Source organism: Chrysoperla carnea, chromosome 4 (genome assembly GCF_905475395.1).
Source record: "Chrysoperla carnea chromosome 4, inChrCarn1.1, whole genome shotgun sequence".
Classification (NCBI taxonomy): Eukaryota; Metazoa; Arthropoda; class Insecta; order Neuroptera; family Chrysopidae; genus Chrysoperla; species Chrysoperla carnea.
The window spans coordinates 8430460-8450895 of record NC_058340.1 but is presented as its reverse complement, the minus strand read 5'-3'; the positions used below and the strand labels follow the sequence as shown (position 1 = coordinate 8450895).

Below are 20436 nucleotides of genomic sequence, written 5' to 3'. Positions count from 1 at the left end.
ACACGTCGAACAACATTCATAGAGTTATCTTAAAGTTGTTAAACAAAAAACAGCTTAAATAAATTAAAAATATATGTTATTGTAAAATGATGAATTTGTTCCATTACGCAAAATGTACTTTCCTCTGAATCGACTTATTATTTTGTAATCTCATTTTTCTTTTTAACAATTAAATGCAAAAATAGTTCTAAAAGTATTATTAATTAATATTATATATTCTATATTAAAATTATCTTACAATAAGTAGTTACACTAACCACTGCTCTTTCATGAAACAATAATTTCGACAATTCGACATTGTTTTACTATTAATCTAAAAAGAAATTATTGAGGGGTATCATTTAGTAGAATGATACCCCTTTCTACTAAATTTTTTATCTTTTATAAAAATTTCAAAAAGATTAAAAACTCAGTAAGTGTTTATTTAAATGGAGATAGAAAATCATATGAAATCACAGAATTAGAAAGAAATTTATGTGACTAATCATTTATGTGATATGCCTATTTTTAACGGGCAGAGAACGAGGCCATCATGTACATCGTTTCCATTTCTCTTTGATTTCTTTCATTTTTTTCTATAGTGTAAAAGGGCGCTGGATATATAGTATTACATATATAAATGACTTATTCGAGTAAGACAAAGAGTACCTACAGGATAGAGGAGAAGCAGCCCATAAGAGCCAATGTAAAACCGTAGTATACGAGTTTGAACGCCTTTACCTAGTAAGGCTTTCAAACTTAATAGTTAATAGTCGTCCCGCAAATATTCAAACTTAATATTCGCCCCCGCAAAGGCCGATAAATTTAATAGTTGATCGCCACAGACTCCTGATGTCACTTATAATTATATTTCTGCTTCTCCCCTATCTTATACTCTTTGGAGTAAGATACTTATTGCAATAATTATTATAAAAAGTATTTGTATGTTTACAATTTTATATGACATGTTTTCTCTCTTATTATACAAAAAAAAATGTACCTTATATGCTTTTGAAGCGTTAATTGTTATTATTCATGTTTAATTACATTATCGTGCACAAGAAACCATTCGCACATAAACTAGTGTTTTCCCAATTTTTATAAAAAGTTTTTAAAATGTAGAAAATATTGTTGATATATTTGCATGTTTTGTAATAGAAATATTTATACATTGCAGATTAATACAAAATGTTTATAAAAATAAAAATATTATTTTATTTTCTTCTCCTTTAGTTTAAGTTTCTGTTCTGAGTGAAGAATTGCTGGTAGAAGATAGAATCAATAACGTTGTTAAAAAATAGTTTTTTAATAGCGCATAGAACATTTCCGAGACAAACATACTATCATATACAGCTATCAGGGAATTGATACCATTTTTAGGGATTAACAATTTTCCAGGGAGTTGCGAATGTGTTTTAAATAAAAAAAATATAATATGTGATAAAAACGTAGCATTAATAGCGTTCTTGTTGTGTTGGCGTAATTCAGAATCATTTGTTTAAAACCTCTGGGTGACTTTAACCCCCTTAGCTCCTAACGGGCTTCAGAGTAAACTAGGCACTGTATAGCTACAGCTTGTTGACTTTTAAGGCATTAAATCAAATATTAGTAGTTTTTTTGAAAAATCTTTATTATTAGTAATATCAGTATACTAACAAATATGTCGTCATATTAGTCAGTATAATATTAACATTTAATTTTTACGTTTTTCCCTTTTAAAATATTTAAAAAATATATAAGTATTTTAATAAATTTGGCTTTTTCTTATAAATTATGCTACTTAAACAGTCAGTTTTGTATTTCGACCAAGTGTTACACCTTTTCTAATACTCAGTCCACTGGGCTTGGCTGTTTGAATTTTCTTATATAAAATCTAAAAAAAAAAGCATAATATTATTTAAAAAAATTAAAACCCAAATTAAAACAATTATAATTAATGTTATCAAGTGGTCATAGTGTCCGCCAAATTCCCTACTGCGTTCTTTCAGAGTGAACTCAAATATGGCATATCATGCGATCATTTGAAAACGCAATCTTTTCGAAAAAATCGTAGATGGAAGTTTGGTAGACTCGCCAAAAGAAAGCCACTCACGAAGTTTCAAGTATATGTATCATTTAAAATGAATGGGTGATGTCTCACGGTCTAACAGATCAAATATGTCAAATAGGTACACAAAATGTGAAGTACAGGTCAGTCGGAGGTAGGTTTTTTTGGAAGTTACCTGATTAGTTCTGTCAATACTCCATTGTGCCTTTTTTCGATTAACAGCAGCATTACTTTGAACTCTAGTTATACCAATATCATTAATTTTTTTCTTCGGTTTTTGTTGTGCTAAAATTTTTTTCGTTAACATTTCATTCTCTCTAGCAATTTGTTTCAATTTATCGTTTGTAGAAAGTTTACGAGATTCATTTTGGTCGTCCACATTCAGAGCACATTTCTGATAATTGTTGTCACTAGAAATATGATCGTTGCCACATTTATGTAAGGGATCCGATGTTTTTTTATTTCGTTTCTTTTTAACATCTTCATTATCACTTTCACATAAGTTATCTTCCGAATCACTTTCATAAATTAAACTGCGTATATCTTTTTCGGTAAGAGTATCATTTACAGATAGTTTATTTAAATCTTCTTTTGATAATTCGCTTGAATCCTTTCTTGTGATAATACTGTGATTACTGCTTTTAGGGGTATTAACAGAGTACCGATTATTACGATTCATGTTTTTTTATTTAAATCATTTATTTCTAACATAAAAAATGTCGTACGCTTACAGCGGATAAAAATTATAAAATCATGTAACTATATTTTGTGTAGGTAAACAAATTAATAAATTACCCATGGTTACAAAACAATCAAATAGGGTATTTAAAGATTGTTTGTTTATTGTTTATGTATGTAGGTACAGGAGTTTTTAAATTCCTAATTCCATTTGAAAGATTATATGGTTCAAAAATAGCTGTAGTCGGAGCTTTAATTTAAAATATAATGTAAGGTAACTTTCAAGTTAAACAGTTTCTACCACGAAAATTTTTAAATTTTTAAATTTAAGTTATTAAAAAGCAAAAAATAAACATTTATTTCCATTGCTCCAAATGTTCATTTAAGCCTCTTTCAGTTTTTAAAATAGTTAAATTCTCTATGTCTTTGAGTTGAATGGCAATAAACGATTGAAATTCGTTTAACAAATAGAAATCAAACTTGATTATATTCTAGAGAATTCTCTTTTTATACAAAACTGAGTGAAACGAATTTTTTAGTTACTTTGAAAACTTTCGAATCCATGGTGTAAAAGTAAAAAGTTCCACCTTTGAAATTTGAAGCCAATGTCGACAAAACCTTGGAGGAATGCCGATTATAACCTCTATCTCTCTTTCTCCTCCCTTCCATAACACTCGAAATAGGATAGGGATTGTTTTACACAGTTGTATATGTACAGATTTCAAATTAAAAAAAAAAGGTTATATAGGCTAGTTTCATTGAGTGTATCAGAACAGATGGCCATAAATTGTATATCATACACAATTTTACAGAAATCTTTAATTTAACGTAATAAAATGTTATAGAAAAATTTAATATTTTTTTTTTTTTAAATATATCTTTACAAATTATAGCTCATGTGTTAGTCTTATGTATGAGTTACATTATTGTACAGTTTCATTCAAATTCATTTGGTAGTTTTTGCGTGAAAGCGTAATAAACACACAAATATCCTTACTTTCACATTTACGAAAATTCGTAGACAGTTGCTATAGTATTGTAGATATTTATAAATATTTTATACAAAAAGCAGTTTATGATTGAAGGTTTTATGATAGAAAATTTCTTTTAAATTTGGGTTTAAACAAAATGGATTTCACAAAAAAAGTATTCAAACGTGTGAGTAAGGCTTGTAGGTTTATAAAATTTGGCTTATTGTATATATGGTACGAATAAAGCCAAAAAGTATTTAAAATATTTTCATTATTATTTATTTAATTTACTCAATATTTTTCTTATTATTAATAATAACACTTCCTCAATATTCCTCAATGAGTAAATAGTAGGACTTAAGCAAAGTTCACATTAAAGAAACTCAAAGCGAGAGCAACATTTTGTTGTTGGTTTCCACAATCTATGAAAACAGAAACTGCAAAATGTTTTAAATATATCCACAAATAATAAGGAACAGTACCTGGATGACCGAGCTTTGCTCGGTATTTTCATCACTAATATAGACACAAATTTTATCACTAATATAAGAACCATTTAAAATGTCTCCACACAAATACTAATTTGAATGTCCCGGTAATGTACTTTATTTCATTAACTACGATTTACGTATATATCACAACAGCTATATATCAAGCAAAACTGATAGGGCCACACGAACTTACAATACATACCACATACAAGGTATATACTCGCCAATACACTCAGGAAGAGCCATATTTTGCAGATGATGTTTCAGTTTTTCTTGAAAACACGGATAAAATGACGTTTTCTAAAAATGAAACCTAGCTAGATCGATTTTTCGCCGTCTATAATAAATAGACGGCGAAGAGATGTGATATATACAAGAATTGCTCGTTTAAATATATAAGAATGAAAAACATTCACTGGAATTATTTTAACGACTGTATATTTTGTTACAGATGCTTATTTTCAAAACCCTATTTTCAAAAAAAATTAATGAAGAAGATAGTAATTATGTCACTAACATCCAAAGATTTGTAACTGACAAATTTTTTTTAATGATATTAATCTTTTATTCCATTTCTTTTGTATGTATTTTATAATTACGTTATTTCCATAATTATCTAGCTGTAAGTCTGCGGGACTGATTAGAGAAATGTATTATAAGACGTAGACATGGCGATTGCAAATTTATTAACCGGCTGTAGGGTGCAGTCATTCCAGCGGGGGAACTGTGAAGCTGGCGAGCTTGCTAGAAATGGCACTGCAAAACTGTCGGTCACAGATATCAAAAGGCATCCATATCTGATCCTGAATGAGGATATCTTAAGAAAGGTCAATCTTTGATGGAAACGGGGGAACTCGTTTTTGATCATATTACCTATACAACAATCCACCTTGACTTACAATGACCCTTTTACATATATGCAGTACATTTATCACCATATATTTGCAACATTTTTTAAACCTCTATAAGTGAACTTAGTTAATCTTATTAATTGTGAATTTATTTTCATAGATAGCTTTTCATGCAATTATTGGAGTGAAGGGTGATGTTAATAGATCTTTATATGGGTATGATAACTGTGGAAATGTTTGTGGTGCAAAAAATAAGAAATATCGAAACGTTAACTGCTCGGGGGTAGACATGACAAATAAAAAGTACCTATTAGTTGTTAATTGTATTAATTAAACGTATTAATTTATTCATTATTCTGCCAATGAAAGCATTTATTCCATTTTTGTTTTGTGGAGCAGACCATTCAGAGGAACTACTAAATTTGAGCAAATATTTCACAGAATAATTGATTATTGATTAGAATTAATATATAATAGACAAAATTCAAACAAATTTTTTAATTCTAGTGAAGTCACTTTTTCACCAGATTTGTGTATGATTATCATATTTAAGTGTTATCATTTCTGTTTTAGGATATTATTGTTATATGATAAAGGTCTGTTATTGATTTTTTTTGGACATTCCGCAGAGGATAATCGCCGTCAATGTGTATCATATTGTAACAAACCTGGCTTGTAAGTTTTAATTTTTTTGTTTTATCTAAAGTGAATTTAGCCTTCTTAAGTGTTATGCAATGGTTTTTATCAAACTATTAAAAGTTTTTGAGCATACCCAAAATTATTTAAGTTTAAAGTTTAGAAATATTATTGTCATAACGACCTATCTATAAAGCAAACTGGTAAAAATTGTAACATTCAATCATAAGACAGAAAGAGCAAGTGAACCTCTTTGCGTCTTAATCCTGGCAGTTTGGTTCTGGTGCGAATGTCTTTTGTATGTTATGCTAGGACGAGGACTAGATTTAGTAATATTAAATGTTAGTTATAATAATTTAATCGTGTTTTTTTAGCATTCTAATACTTAATCAATGCGTAAAAAGAGACTTACCTTTACCATTTTCCACTGTAAGAAAAACTATTCTTAAAACATAAAAGAAGTATTTATAGTAGTGATTTTTCTAAGAAATCTTAATTTCCAGAGTTGTTTGAGAAATGTTCTTATATGTGGAGTGCACTTTTATGTATTTTTATTAGGAATAGCAGCAGGTAATTATTTGAATTAGGTATTTGATATTTCATAGAATCATACGACTGACGTTTTAATTAATATTTCTTTGTCCCCATTTATATTCTCGAATATACTTCCAACGAACATTTATGAATTTATGGAATATATAAAATTAGAGTATTAACTACTAATTATTAGTTTCAAGTTTTTACAAAATATACATTGAATATAGGGACAACATTCAATGTCAAATATTCATATCACAAAATGTTCTACATAAAACGTCGTGATTTCACTAGACTTTTTTGCTTTTTGACTTAAAAAAATTCTTATCACGTATCACTTTACATTTTTTCTTACGAATCAACATTTACTGACATAGTCTCTGTCTACAATGACAATTATGGCAGCAACACTTTGTTTTGACATTTCTACACCGCCGCCATGATGGATTTGACCCAAGCAATTACCTCAGTTGTTGGCACGTCAGTCAATTGTTTGTTTTCACTTGTTTACTTTAATACGCACTTTATTTAAAATTGTCATACACTCATATTTGAAAGAATCAAATACCATCCACGAAAATTTCGATAAGAGCTTACCTATTATAAAATGAAAAAACCTCAACTTTCCACACTGTTCTTCTTATCTAAACTTTTTTACAGTATTTTCAATTATGACATTGTTCATTTTCTGCGTTTGTTCGAAACATAATGTGCATTATGTAATATTTTCATCTGGTATGCTTTCAATTGGTGTAACAATTTTCATGTGGTAAGATGGAGGATATCCCTTAAATTAAAGCGTTTATTTTTTAAGCGTTCATATAATTTTAATCGTTATATTTTATTAAGGATAAAATGGATTTTCTTTTATGAAAGTGAAGCAAAAGACCCATCAGATTATTTTAAGATACGATTTGTTCCAGTAGATGTTTATTTATATGGAGCAATTGGATTTACTATTTTCTCAATTGTATTTGTAGTAGTTATATATCTATTTAGAAAACGAATTGTTTTTGTCTTGCTCGTACTCAACGAAGCTGTTAAAGTAGTCGATCAAATGCCCTATTTAATAATATTTCCTTTTGTGGTAAGTGTAACAATGAAAACAAGTGTAGCAATGACGGCTGTCTATTCAGTAAATTCCCTCCTAAAAGAAAATGAACAGCAATTGATTCCATCTTTTCTGTTAATTTGATTTTATTTTGAGTAGCTTGGTGAAAATCCAACCTTTCTAACATGTATAGAACAGAAAATCTTTATTTTAAAAAAAAAATCGAAAATCGTTGTTGAGTAAGCTTTACACTAGAAATAAAAATTTTATACATAGTAAAGATCTGATTTTTTCATACACTTTTTGAGGGACGAAAATAGTAATTAAAATCACATTTTTTCAAATATTACGAATTTTTTATTCGAAAACTGCATTTCGAAAGTAGGTCAATTTTGATAAAACACTTCTGGGCTTGAAGATTATGGATTATACTAGTGGAAGGAATTGTGTTTACTTTAATCCAGTAACATGGCAAACAGATTTACTTATTTAAGGGTTTTTGGTTTGTTAAGGGTCTCAGATACATGAATCAGCTAACAGATTCTAAATGTATTCCGTATAGTCCCCAAAAAGCAATTTTGTACTGAGGTAAATTTGCCCAATCAGCTTATGTTGAGCTAAACATTACCTGGTAAAAGGTCGGCCCCGAGAGGGAACTTTTAATAAATGTATTAATAGTACAGTAAAAGATGTTACAAAAATCGACTAGTAATGGAAAATAAAAGAAACCTCTCGCATTTTGCTAAAACCTTATGAAATGTGTTACTTAGGTGTCAATTATCATTAGTAAGGCGTGAGTTAGTTGTGCAAATGTTTCTATTTGATAATAAACAATACATTTTTAATTAAATGAAACGGTCAATGCAAAAGATTTTAAAAAAAATAATAAATAGGCAACTTGTATCACGTATAAGTCATACATTTCTAGCATTTTTCGATTATTTGACAAACACAAACATTTATGTATTACAAGTTGTCTATTTATTAATTTTTAAGTCAACTTTTGTATTGACCGTTTCATTATTTAATAATTTTGAATACAAAATCACAGAAAAATGGTAGAAATTATTTCATTTCATCTTATGTTTTGGAAATAAACTCTTTTGAATAATTTTTTTTTAGACAATGTTCCTCCGGATTGTTGTTATAATTTTGACAATTTTCTCAAACGTTTTAATTGGTAGTTTTAGTCATTTTACGTATGATCGACACTATAAATATTATTATTATAAACAATATATAAATATGAAATGGAAAATGGCATGGACCTACGAAATGTTTGGTTTGTTATGGATCTGGTATTTCACCATAGGCTATCAAGAAATGTGCATTATTGGGGCAGTGAGTCAATGGTTTTTTACTCGCGATAAATCGAAATTACGTTATCCAATAACGCGCAGTATTAAAATTGTTTCTAAATACCATTTGGGCTCTTTAGCTTTTGGTGCAATTGTAGTTAGTTTATTAAGATTTATTAAAACATGGATGGTTATGTTGGTTGTGAAAAGTTTACGAGGTCATATCGCTGAGGGTAATTGTATTTTGTCGAAAGTACTTAGATGGTCTTGTGGATGTATCTTAAAACTTGTAAGATATTTAACAAGGAATATTTACATTGAAATAGGTATTGAAATTAATTAACTAGAGAACATTTCAGTATAAACTAGAGTGCTTCTACCGCTCGGTCGGGTAATAGGCAATCCGAACGATTTCCACATTTTATTATTTACAAATGTGAGATTAGATCGATTCCTACAGATCTTCCGATGTGCCGTGCAATGACAAATAGCTATTTGAAATACATGAAACAGTGCAAAAGAAGGGTATTTTAAAGGCAATTGCTTGGTGTGCGTCCAAAATTTTTAATATGTAATGAACAAATTCTATTGAAATGAGGCAATTCTATCGAAAAATACCCACCCGAGGAGTTAACAGTTTTGGAGGTGGTTTAAGTGATTTTACAATCATCAAGATTAGCCCATGAGTTTGATCTCTGCTTGGTACTTGAAAGGAACACACATATATACATACGTACTCACATTTATATATAGACTGATAAACCCATTACCATTCCTTTGCGCGTCTCGCAGTCGTGTAAAAAATGGGTGGTAACGTGTTGTGCTCTCATCCAATAAATAATCTTTGCCATTATGATATAACAATTGTTTAATAAATTGTACCACAAAATCGAATTGCCTTTTGGTCTGTTCCGATTTTTTCTAAATTTGTCACTGTTATACAAGGACCATATTTAAGAAGAGTAACAAACAGTTAACCCATTATATAATTTGAAGTAATGTATTATATTATTGTCAATAGTCATAAATGGTTTATCATATTGTCCTGCTGGGAAACGTTTATTCGAAATACAAACGCCAGAAGAAATTAAAAAGATATCAATAACATCTTCTGTAGTAGACATAATATTATTTTTGAGTAAACTAGCTATTATTTTGGGTACTGTTGTATTAGCATACTTGGCTTTAAATGTAAGTACCTATGCTATATTTAAATAGTTCAATCATCTTGGGTTTTCAAGACATATAGTGTTTAATAAGTAGAATCCAATTAAAAAAAGTAGTCATTCATACGGACTGTCGACGGAAGTGAAAACTTAAAACCTTGGAATAACCGGCCTTTGGTCTAACTGGAGTCTTCGGCAGGGGAGCTCGCTGAGCTCGCATATAACTTTCATAAATACTTATTCACAATACATGAAAAAATATTTTCATGTATACTTAAGGATATTATGTATATTTTTTGTATACTTAGGGACATTATGAACTAAGCTCGTATTTTAAAATTTTGTGGCGGTACACCATAATAGATCTATTCTTTCTTAGGCCAAAGAAGATATTTCATCTCCTGTATGTCCAGCGCTACTTGTTTTATTCATAGCCCTGAATATTGCCAACGTTTTCATTGGAGTAGTTGAGGTAAGCTAGAGTAGCGGAATCACACTCCTTTTTAATGGTAGGTCCACACGATACCAACTTCACACAGACTTCTATAGAATTTTGTCTGCGCAACAAATCAATGCAAACAAAAGTCGGTATATAAGAAGGTTTAAGGAATAAATAAATGACTTCAAATTGAATTGAACAATTAACTCAGTCAATTGTTTGTTTTCAATTGTTTTTTTATATTTTTCTGTAAATTTTTTCTAGGTGATTGTTGACACAATTTTTGTATGTTTTTACGAAGATTATAATCAAAATGATGGCAAAGATAAACCTTATTTCATGCCAGAAGAATTAAAGATTTTTATCGAACAAGATTGTTAATAAGAACTTCCGAGTAAAAACATTCATTTATGTGAATGCAATCAAATATTTTATTGATTTTATTTGTAGATTGAAATGTACAAATTAAAAAATAATTATATTATTGTTATTCTTTGGAATTTTTAGATACCTTAGTTCTTCGACCCCAATTAGCAGTTTAGGAAAAAAATTTGTTAGACCGGGGTTGATAAAAAACATTACCTTAAAAACTAAACTAAAAAAATTTTTATTTTAATTAATCATTGTACCGTGATGAACCATTTATATTTTGCGACAGGATTTGTATTCTGAATAAAAGTAACATCCGCACGATATTCTCCAACTGGCATATTTTGTGGTACTGAAGGTATATAATTAGTAAATTTGTATACTCCCTGCAAAACACAGATAAATTACCATAAAACATATGTTAGTAAAGTAAACGAACCATTTTCCTTCGAAAAAATTGTTTGCTGGGTGTATTGACTTGAGGCTTTTTGCGTTGGCTTCAGAATAGTAAGTAATCATATTCCGAATAAAAATTAATTTTGTTGCGACGGCGGGAATCGAACCCGCTATCATAAGTATACCGCGGGCGGACTTAAAATCGATTGATTATATCAAATTGCCTCAAAATTTGTAAATCATACAAATTCATTTCTCAACATGTGATGATTTGAGGCGTGTATTGTATGTTAAGAGAGTCAATTGTAAAATATCATTCATTACTTACAGGCAAAATATGGCAAGAATTAGGTAGGTCAGTATGGTCGAACATATCTTTTAAAAATATTTCTTGCCATTTAGGACTATTAACCAAATCACAACAATCTTGATTCCTTAAATTAATCATAGACATTGGAATATATCCATTTCCCAGTTTTTTGAGCAATTTTAAGTTGACCTATCCAAAAAAGAAAAGAATGAATCATTTTCTACTTACATTTAATGAAAATTATTACAACTTCAAAGATTATTGTATCTATGATTTTCGCCAGGTGAAGGCGTTGCGAAGGTTTCATTTAAAATTAATTCGAAATTAATTTTCAGGTGAAACTGAAATTAAGACTTTTGTTCTAAAATTAGGTAGGTATCTCGGAATTTAAGATACTATTTAAACTCGTATTAACTTGTATTTTGACATCCTAAAAGTTGTCTAAAAACCTACATAAGGGCATAAAAATTTTCAAAATGGCATGATTTCGCCGCTTTACATAATTACCTTAAGACTTTTTTCCTGATCCACTTACATATCATCAGCATTTTTATTAAAAAATGTTAATTTTATTCTGAATTTGGTCGTAATGAGATATCTCATACAATTACCTTCATGTTTAAAAAATCTTGTAAAAGTATCCATTTTCCAGACAAGGCTAGTGTTGTCTTGTTGAATTTGTGTAATTTCAAGCCTCTAAAATCTGCAAAATCCATTAGACTCTCATCTTGTTCTAAATTTTTTACTCTTGCCGAGAAACTCATAACCTAATATAAACAAAGGAATATTTGTAATAGTTTTAATTAAAATGTTTCGAAATCAGTTAGCCGCATTAAAGTAATACATAAAATAGGCATTCTAAGGAAGTCCACAATAGCAGCTTCGATTTTGATGATTTTTTTAAAAGTGATTGTAAACCTACAGTATTGTAAAAAAGTTTTGGTTTATTGCACGGTACATAGATATAAACAAAAAACCATGCTTTGTAGTCAAATAATGTGTTATTTTTAGCTTTACAATACCACGTAACTACAAAAATATATAATATATTGTGGGCAAGTGCTGCTTATAAATTTTATAATACAGATATCTCTTTTCAATCATCAATACTCCAACTATAGTCGTCTCTGGTCATCAAATGATAGATCTTCAATGAACTCATAATTAAATTAAAATTTTGTTTTTATATCATCGACAACGTTATATTTTTATGGCATTAATATAAACTACAAGATTGTCTAAATATTTTAGATAGTTTTCACTCTTTAGATTTTTTGATATAGAAATATCCAATAGAAAAGGATAGCCTATATTATTCATCCTTTTTTCAGCCAACTTTGAATAAATAATAATAAAAAGCCCGATGACCTAGGAATTTTTTGTGATTTTTGGAAACTTTGTTAATCAAAAAATGTATTTATAAAGTTTTATTGAACTCCCTAGTATTATTCAATCCTTGCATATCTCCTTAAAAAAGTTTCTTTTTGTATATTATTTAAAATCAGAAACCTTTCAGAGGGGGAAAAGGCAATGTCCCGACTGATATATCGACACCCATTCTAAATCGCTAATGATAGAAGTTTGAATTTTTGAGAGGATATTGATTTTATACTTTAGAGGTGTCATTTACGAAAGGATTTCACTCTACTCAACAAATGTGCTTATATCTTTATCTGGAGGTAAACTATCTCAAAGCCGAGGTAAAATTAATATTTTTTGTGGACATTTTTAAAGAAAGTATACATTTACACATACATAGATTTTTTGATTTACCAAATAATATACACATAGTAACAAAATAATTTTCATTCTAAAATTTTATTTCACACACTATATAGGTATTGTTTGATACCCTATATATTATCAAAGTAATGCAAGGCATCTAGTTGTAATATATTCGCTCCGAGCGTGAATTTCGTTTCCATGACAACGATACACTACTTTAATTATAGAATTAATGGATGCATATATAATTGTGTGGATTGCATTGAAAACTTACATTTAAAATTTAATATTCTTGTTTCACAAATTTAAATAAATAATTACGATAATTAACATTTGAAAAATAATATTTGTACAATTTGATTTCTTATTTTCACAATTTTTAATGCATTAAGTTTAATTAATTAGTGTTTTTCAATCATTTTAATTTGACAGTTTCTATATCATTAACATGTAAATAATTGCAAATTAGTCATAACAGCCCACTTTATCTCCAAAATTTTTCACTTAAAGCGCTGGCATCGATTTTATTATCCCCACCATGACTACGCACACAACGAATACCTAGGTATCTCACATTGCTTACTTGCGTGATGGATTATTGGCAGGTTATTATCATGTCAAATTTACTTCAGGAAATCGTTTTTTTTGACTGTTCCTGGAATGTTTCAGCTTTTTTGTCACGTTATAATATTACAAAAAAATTAACTGGACTTTTACCGTGACTGAAATGAAGTCTTAAATAATTATGAAAATGAAATATTTCGAGAAAATTAGAGAAATTTAATATTCGGAAAATTGATATTTTTTTGATGTTAATATATTACATGTTATGTATTTTAATTCATTCCGGTTTGTAAGCCAACTAGTAGAAATTCCCCTCTGTTTGAGCAAGTACGGTGATTGTTTATTTTTTTCGCGGTAGATAATAGTTCAAAGCCCCTTGACTTGATCACAATAAACACAGTTTTGGGGCCTCTTGTGGGGCAAAATTTTTTTAACACAGTATCTTATGGAAGAACTTACAATAATGTTAATTGTACAAAAATTAATCGGTGATTGAGCTTCAAAAAAGTGTTCATCATGAAGAAAATTTATCACAGGTTCTGTTTATGCAAAAATAACTTTGCCTTACTGCGCTTTCCAAAAAGAAAACATAAAAAACTTTTAAAGCATTTCATTACATTTACGTCATGGAAATTGCCTAGTTTACGATATTTTTAGAGCATTTTATTACATAAATGTCATACAAATTGCCTAGTTGACTAATCTCGTGACGGCCGAACTACTTTAATTATATATTCTAAGAATCTAAGCCAATGTTTACATTTTCCTCTCAATTTCATACATAAATCAGTACATTAGAGGTCAGCTTAGTTTTTTGGATTTGCGAATAGCGGAATAGAATGCCTTCATTATATGTTTTATCGGTAAAAAATATACCATAATCAAAATATAAATTCCGCGCTATATAATGTAGTAACAAATTTCAAAGGAAACAATAAAATATTTATTTCCGTATAGTATAAACATAATACACAATCATGAATAAACATAATACAACAAATATACAAAATTTTCATAAATAATTCACAGTAATTGAGATAATTTTTAAATACTACAAAAATTAAAAATGTTTACTGGGTTTATTTATCACCTGTAATGAAGAAATAGTTTCCTAGAAAAGTAAATTTCACTGTTCATATTGGGTTATAGTTAAAATATTTCCTTATTTACAGAAGATGTTTTAAAATATCTTTAAATTTTCCGATTTTATATGGACAACTATTGCGATTTTGAGATACAAATCTGCCTGAGAGACAGACTGACAAACGTTCAGTGGGGTCTTATGAATAAGGTTCCGTTGATTATCCTACGAAACCCTAAAATAACCAATACAAGAAAAATATTCAAATTATCTTCAATATAAAAAATAACACATATATTGATTGCAGTTGATTAGAAAAAGAGCTTATCAGATGTTGTGAGCGCTCATAGAATGCGATACTTACCAGCCCGGTTAGTCGGTATTATGAACGCCCTTATTGGAAGTTCCCCCCAACGATTCTCTCATCATTTGATTTAGATCTGAAATTATTTTTTTGTGTTAATTTAAGTTTTGTTGAAACCAAACTGTCTGTTGTTCTTGAAATGAAAATAATCGATTTCAATATTATTCCATACTATAAACATTTTTTTAACAAAAATTTCATCCAAAGTTATCATCTTGACGTTTCACACGTTTGAGTCTAGTTAATTCTTCATCTTTATATGTTTGCGGTTCTTCTCCAAAACTTTGAGCCAGTTTTGTATTATCTAATTACAGAAAACGAAAGTTTTAGTTAGTTTATCTCAAAAATTCAAATTTATCCCATAGTTGTATTAACCAATTTAGAAGACCTTTCTTAAACTATTAAACCACAAGCCCATGCTGAAATTTTTCGGGTGAAATGACCCACCAGAAAGAAACATATTGAAAAAGATGCTGGCCTATATCTAAAAGTAAGTTTAAGCACCATGGAGTACAGGGGATAATATAGATGTCACACACCTCTTGGTATCTCACCCTTGCACCCGCATGGGCTTGTGGTCTGTTATCATTGACATTATAGTACATAGACTGGTCATCGCCTATCTTCCCGTACAGTGAGAGGTATGTGCCAACAACTGAGGTAATTACTTGGGTCAGCTAGGGATATTTATTAAAAACATACATTTATCAAAAGAATATAGGACATTTATAAACAAATATACATTGACTATAGGGACATTTATCAAAAAAACATACATTGAATGTCAAATTTTCATATCACGAAATGTTTTACATAAAACCGCCTGGTTTCAATGAAACTTTTTCGCATTTTGATTTAAAAAAATACTTCATCACGTATCACTTTACATTTTTTTCTTACAAATCTACAATGACAAGTATGACAACAACACTTTGTATTGATATTTCTACACTGCCGCCATGATGGATTTGACCTAAGAAATTACCTTGGATATATCGTTTGACGCTCAGTCTATGTAACTTAATGGCCTAAGATCAATTATACTATTAGATTCTAATTTCTCATGAGAAAACGTGTATTACCATAACGATTAGCGTATTCTTGTGATGAAGATTTTATATTCGGTTGTACATTTTCGTAACGTGGACTTCGAAAATTACTATTACTGACTTCATCAATTATATCTCGACCAATACGTTTTTGTTGATCATTTTGTTCAGGTGATGAATAATCATCAAATTGATTATAATTTAATTGTTGTTGATCATTATCAGCATTTAATTGAGAAAAGTAACCAGGATTTTGTTGTTGATTATTATTAGCAAATGAATTATAATTAGTTTGAGTATTATCGTAATCATTGTCATCACCAATTCTGTCTACTTCACGTTTTTTAATAAAATTTGATGTGCGATCATCTAATCCATCATCATCAAATTCATCACCATCGTTATCTTCAATATCAGCACCAGCACCTAATGAAAATTTATTAAGAAACATAATACTGCATATAGGCCAATAGACGGGTACTTTTTTTCGGAAATTTTTCTATACTGAACTGATTTTCTTGTTGTAATATGTTCAGGAGTTCAGGGTTGTCTCAAATGTAAATCCAAGTTGGCGTCAGCTGCCATCTTGAAAAACAGTTTTTTTTTTTTTTTTAAACATCTCGCAAAATTTTTTTTTTGATGATACAAAAGTGGTAATAAAAAAAGGACTCCACAAGATTAGATGGGAAAATGGCATTCTGTGAAACTTTTTCCTAAAATGTTCCCGCCCTAAAATTCTACCCTAAAATGTTCTTTCTTTTTAACAAAAATTTTTAACGAGTGATTTTCAAGCTACCGGAGATCAAAATTGTAAGGTTGTTTATACCTGGCTACACCCGGTACTACTAATTACACCCTCAAATTACAAAATCCGTTGTGAAACCTAAATACCAGGTTAAGAACAGCAAGATGTTAACCTTTTTCATCAAAGGATTTAAATTCTTGGAAGTTGGAAACGAATGACGAACCAAGATTTGTCATTTTCGTAACAAGATTTGGGCCGAATGGCAGTTTATTTTAGTATTCGAGTTATTCAAGGATCAGACACTCGGACTGTAGATGATCTACTGAACCCGTGTGAAATCAATACCTTACCATGATACTGCAAAAATGCAGATTGTTGATATGGTAATATAGCATTTGATCTTCTATGTCGAACAAAATTCGGAAAATGCCTTCGGAGACGTACATGTGTCTCTAAATTATTACTGTCTTCTGAAAAATCTGGATTTATATCTGAGTTTTCTTTCTCTAAAAGTGTAATTGATCGCCGATCTCGTGTATCAGTATCGTGATATTGATACGTTTTTTCAGCTGCCGCGTGTTGTTTCTTTTCTTGGTTCTTTTCATTTATTTCGTTGTTACCATATTCGAACAAAGAAAAATCTCCATCATTATTTTCATTAAAGGTGAATTTTCTTAAATCAGAAGATTCATCATTAACAGTATTTTCATGATCTCTTGGTAAATGTTTTGTACTTGCTTCACGTTTGTTTTTTTCTAAGTCTGTTGATTTTACAGCGATATTTGCTCTATCATAGTCATTATTTATCTTCACACCTTTATTTTTTTGTGTTTTTAAATTAACACTTTCATTCTTTTCGTCTAAAATATTGTTATTTTTAGCTTTGTTGTTACCTTTTATTTTATTATTTTCTTTAGGAGACATAGTTTCACGTTTTTCTTTATTATTGGTTTCTCTTATTGTGTATCGTTTTTGTAAACGGTTTTTGTTAATAATGTTACCATTTTCATAATCCCTTAAATCATCATTTTGTCTGGAATGAAAGATTAAATTTTCTTTTTTAAGTCTTTGTTTATTATTACTGCGTTTCTTAACGTCCTCTCTATAATTATTTTGTGATGTTGCTTTATCTTTAGAAAATTTATCAATGATTTTATTTTTTTGATCTTCGGATGAATATTTTTCGTTATGTATTACTCTGGGATTATAACTTTGATCTTCATAAGGTAAAAAAACTGTATCAGATTTATCTACTAAATAATTTTTTGCATAATTATTATTGGAATCTAAAGACTAAAAATATATTTTATTTAATAAACGCTAGAAATAATTATACACATACTTAAGAATGTACGAGCATCAAGGCTGATAATTTTAGGGGGATGGAATTTTAGGGGGCAATTTTAGCAAGCACAAATTGTCGTTTTTAACTTCCCAGTGCGGTATCTTTGGATTGAGAACGAATTATATTCTAATTTGTTAAAAACTGAATAAATAACGAATTTCGCATGGATAAACAATTCCAAATACTGTTAAATTTTAGGTATGGATTTCTTAAATGTCTGTTCATATGGCAGTGAATTTTTGAGTCCAAAATATTTTGATCTGAGGGGGTTGATCATTTTGACCGCTAACCCCCTCAATTGTCAACGGCGTTCCAAAATTTAAAAAACAAATAGGTATAGGCCCGTTTCTACTGTTGAAATAAATTCGAAAAAAATAACAAAAATAGTACATAAAAAGTGCTATCTCTTTATACCATTGTTATGCCTCACCCCAAGAAAAAAATTTATCAATTTCAAAACTTCAATTGTTTATAACTAGAGAACGGATAAAAATTCAAGGTCAGGCTCAAAATACATATTTTTGAATTATATTTTCAATTTTCCCGTTTAAAGTTATCAGCAAAAATCAATAGTTTTCCCAAAAAAACAAAAAAATCGCCTTTTTCAAAAAACCCGCCAAAAAAGATCGTTTTGAGACAAAATTTGGTCAAATATTCATATGATTTGATCCCTTCTAGACCAAAAATTACGATTTCTCCCTCGGAGTAACGTTTACCTCTATGCCAAGGTACATCATTAAACATGATTAATATATAGCCTCTATAAAACTTACAATTTCACTAAGCAAAATTGTTTGTAAAAATGGAAAATCTTACGTTTTCTAAAATGCCAATAGCTTTTCTTGTACGTGGATCAATGACTATACCCACAATATTATCATTAAACAAATAATTTCTCTCTTCTTTAGTTGCCACATTTTGAGGATTATACAGCATTGAAGGTGCATTGATTCCAAATCCGTTTCCATACATTTCATTCAAATTAGATTGTGAATTACGCAAACTGCGATAATTAATACCCCTTCTTTAATCAAAATGTTTATAATTAATTATGAATATGATTTTAAATTGAACGCGTTTTATCCAGTTTGAAATTTTGCTCTTAAAGTGAATATTTTTTACACTTGCGTTTGCGCATAAAAATTTTAAATTATAAAAAAATGTTTGGGGAGATCTTTGAACCAGTCTTCAGTCATACAGCTTTCATGTTAATATTTTGCATAACTAATTTCAACACATTCGAATAATTATTTGAATAAGGAATTCGTAAAAATTAGAAAATCCATTTATATATCTAATATGGGGGCTGATTTATATTAACACACGTACTTAAATTCAAAAATCGGATCTGATTCAGAAGATCATTTTACATCATTAAGACAGAACCTTTATTTAATATATTAGCAATAATTAGGAAAAACTTACTCTGAATTATAATAATTGAAATGTTCTTTTCCCAAAGAATTGTCATTATTTTCCCTAAAATTATGTAAATAAATAATAAATGTCAAGTTGAAATCAATTAATTGAAATTTTATTTCACCTTATAGTATTTTTATTACTACGATGCACGGTTCTTGAATGAATTACGTTACAACAAAATTGTAAATTAATAAAAAGTATATAAAATGATATTTGCATATTGTTGCATAAATAAAAAATATTAATGAATGTATAATAAATTTCCTTTTAATAATATATTGACATTTGTGTTTTAGTACAGCGGAAATGTATAAGATGACATTACTTGCATACATACCAAAAGTTTTTTATTTTCTGTTTCCAAACAAATCATTTAGACAGATTTAAAGCAAATGTTTGTATCTATTTGTTTATAAATAATAAATTTTTAATTCAATAAAACGATCAATGTTAAAGTTCACTTAAAAAATTAGTAATTAGGCAACTTGTATGACGTAAATGTTAAGTGCTTGCCAAATAATCTAAAACTATTTTGTATGTATAACGTATATGTAATTCAAGTTGCCTATTTATTAATTTTGTAAGTCAAATTTAACATTAACGTTGCGTTCCAATGAATTAATGTAGTTCCTAAACGAATGAACCGATTTTAATTTTTTTGGTTTCATTTGAAAGGTAATTTAACGGAGAGTGTTCTTAGCTCAAGTGTGAGATTAGGCTTACATACCCGAAAAAACTAAAAAATTGGCGATGATTTTCGAAAAAAATACAATTTAAGAAAATATCTTTATTAAAAAATTTTTTTTTCATATAATGTATTTTTCTTCTGCCATGTTATAAGCGATTTATAAAATTTGTAAAAAATGTCAATAATAAATTACAATGACAATAAAACATATAAATTTTGAATTACGTTCACATC

At 28.9% G+C, this 20436-nt stretch overlaps 3 protein-coding genes across 3 annotated transcripts; all 3 read right to left on the bottom strand.

Annotated features, from left to right (window-relative positions):
- Nucleotides 1–1702: 1702 nt before the first annotated feature.
- On the bottom strand, nucleotides 1703–2770 carry LOC123298467. Its single transcript, XM_044880472.1, has 2 exons — nucleotides 2202–2770; nucleotides 1703–1852 (listed from the first exon to the last, which is right to left on the bottom strand). Exons 1-2 carry the CDS (start codon nucleotides 2703–2705, stop codon nucleotides 1760–1762), a joined length of 597 nt encoding a protein of 198 aa, XP_044736407.1. The 5' UTR covers nucleotides 2706–2770; the 3' UTR covers nucleotides 1703–1759.
- Nucleotides 2771–10764: 7994 nt separating this feature from the next.
- Nucleotides 10765–11983, bottom strand: LOC123297794. The gene is made up of 3 exons (XM_044879581.1): nucleotides 11831–11983; nucleotides 11238–11408; nucleotides 10765–10899 (listed from the first exon to the last, which is right to left on the bottom strand). The coding sequence occupies exons 1-3, from the start codon at nucleotides 11981–11983 to the stop codon at nucleotides 10765–10767; spliced, it is 459 nt and encodes a 152-aa protein (XP_044735516.1).
- A 2616-nt stretch (nucleotides 11984–14599) lies between these two features.
- On the bottom strand, nucleotides 14600–19064 carry LOC123297792 (TBC1 domain family member 5 homolog A-like). The gene is made up of 4 exons (XM_044879578.1): nucleotides 18941–19064; nucleotides 17098–17607; nucleotides 16036–16428; nucleotides 14600–15257 (listed from the first exon to the last, which is right to left on the bottom strand). The coding sequence occupies exons 1-4, from the start codon at nucleotides 19062–19064 to the stop codon at nucleotides 15151–15153; spliced, it is 1134 nt and encodes a 377-aa protein (XP_044735513.1). The 3' UTR covers nucleotides 14600–15150.
- Between the last annotated feature and the right edge of the window lie 1372 nt (nucleotides 19065–20436).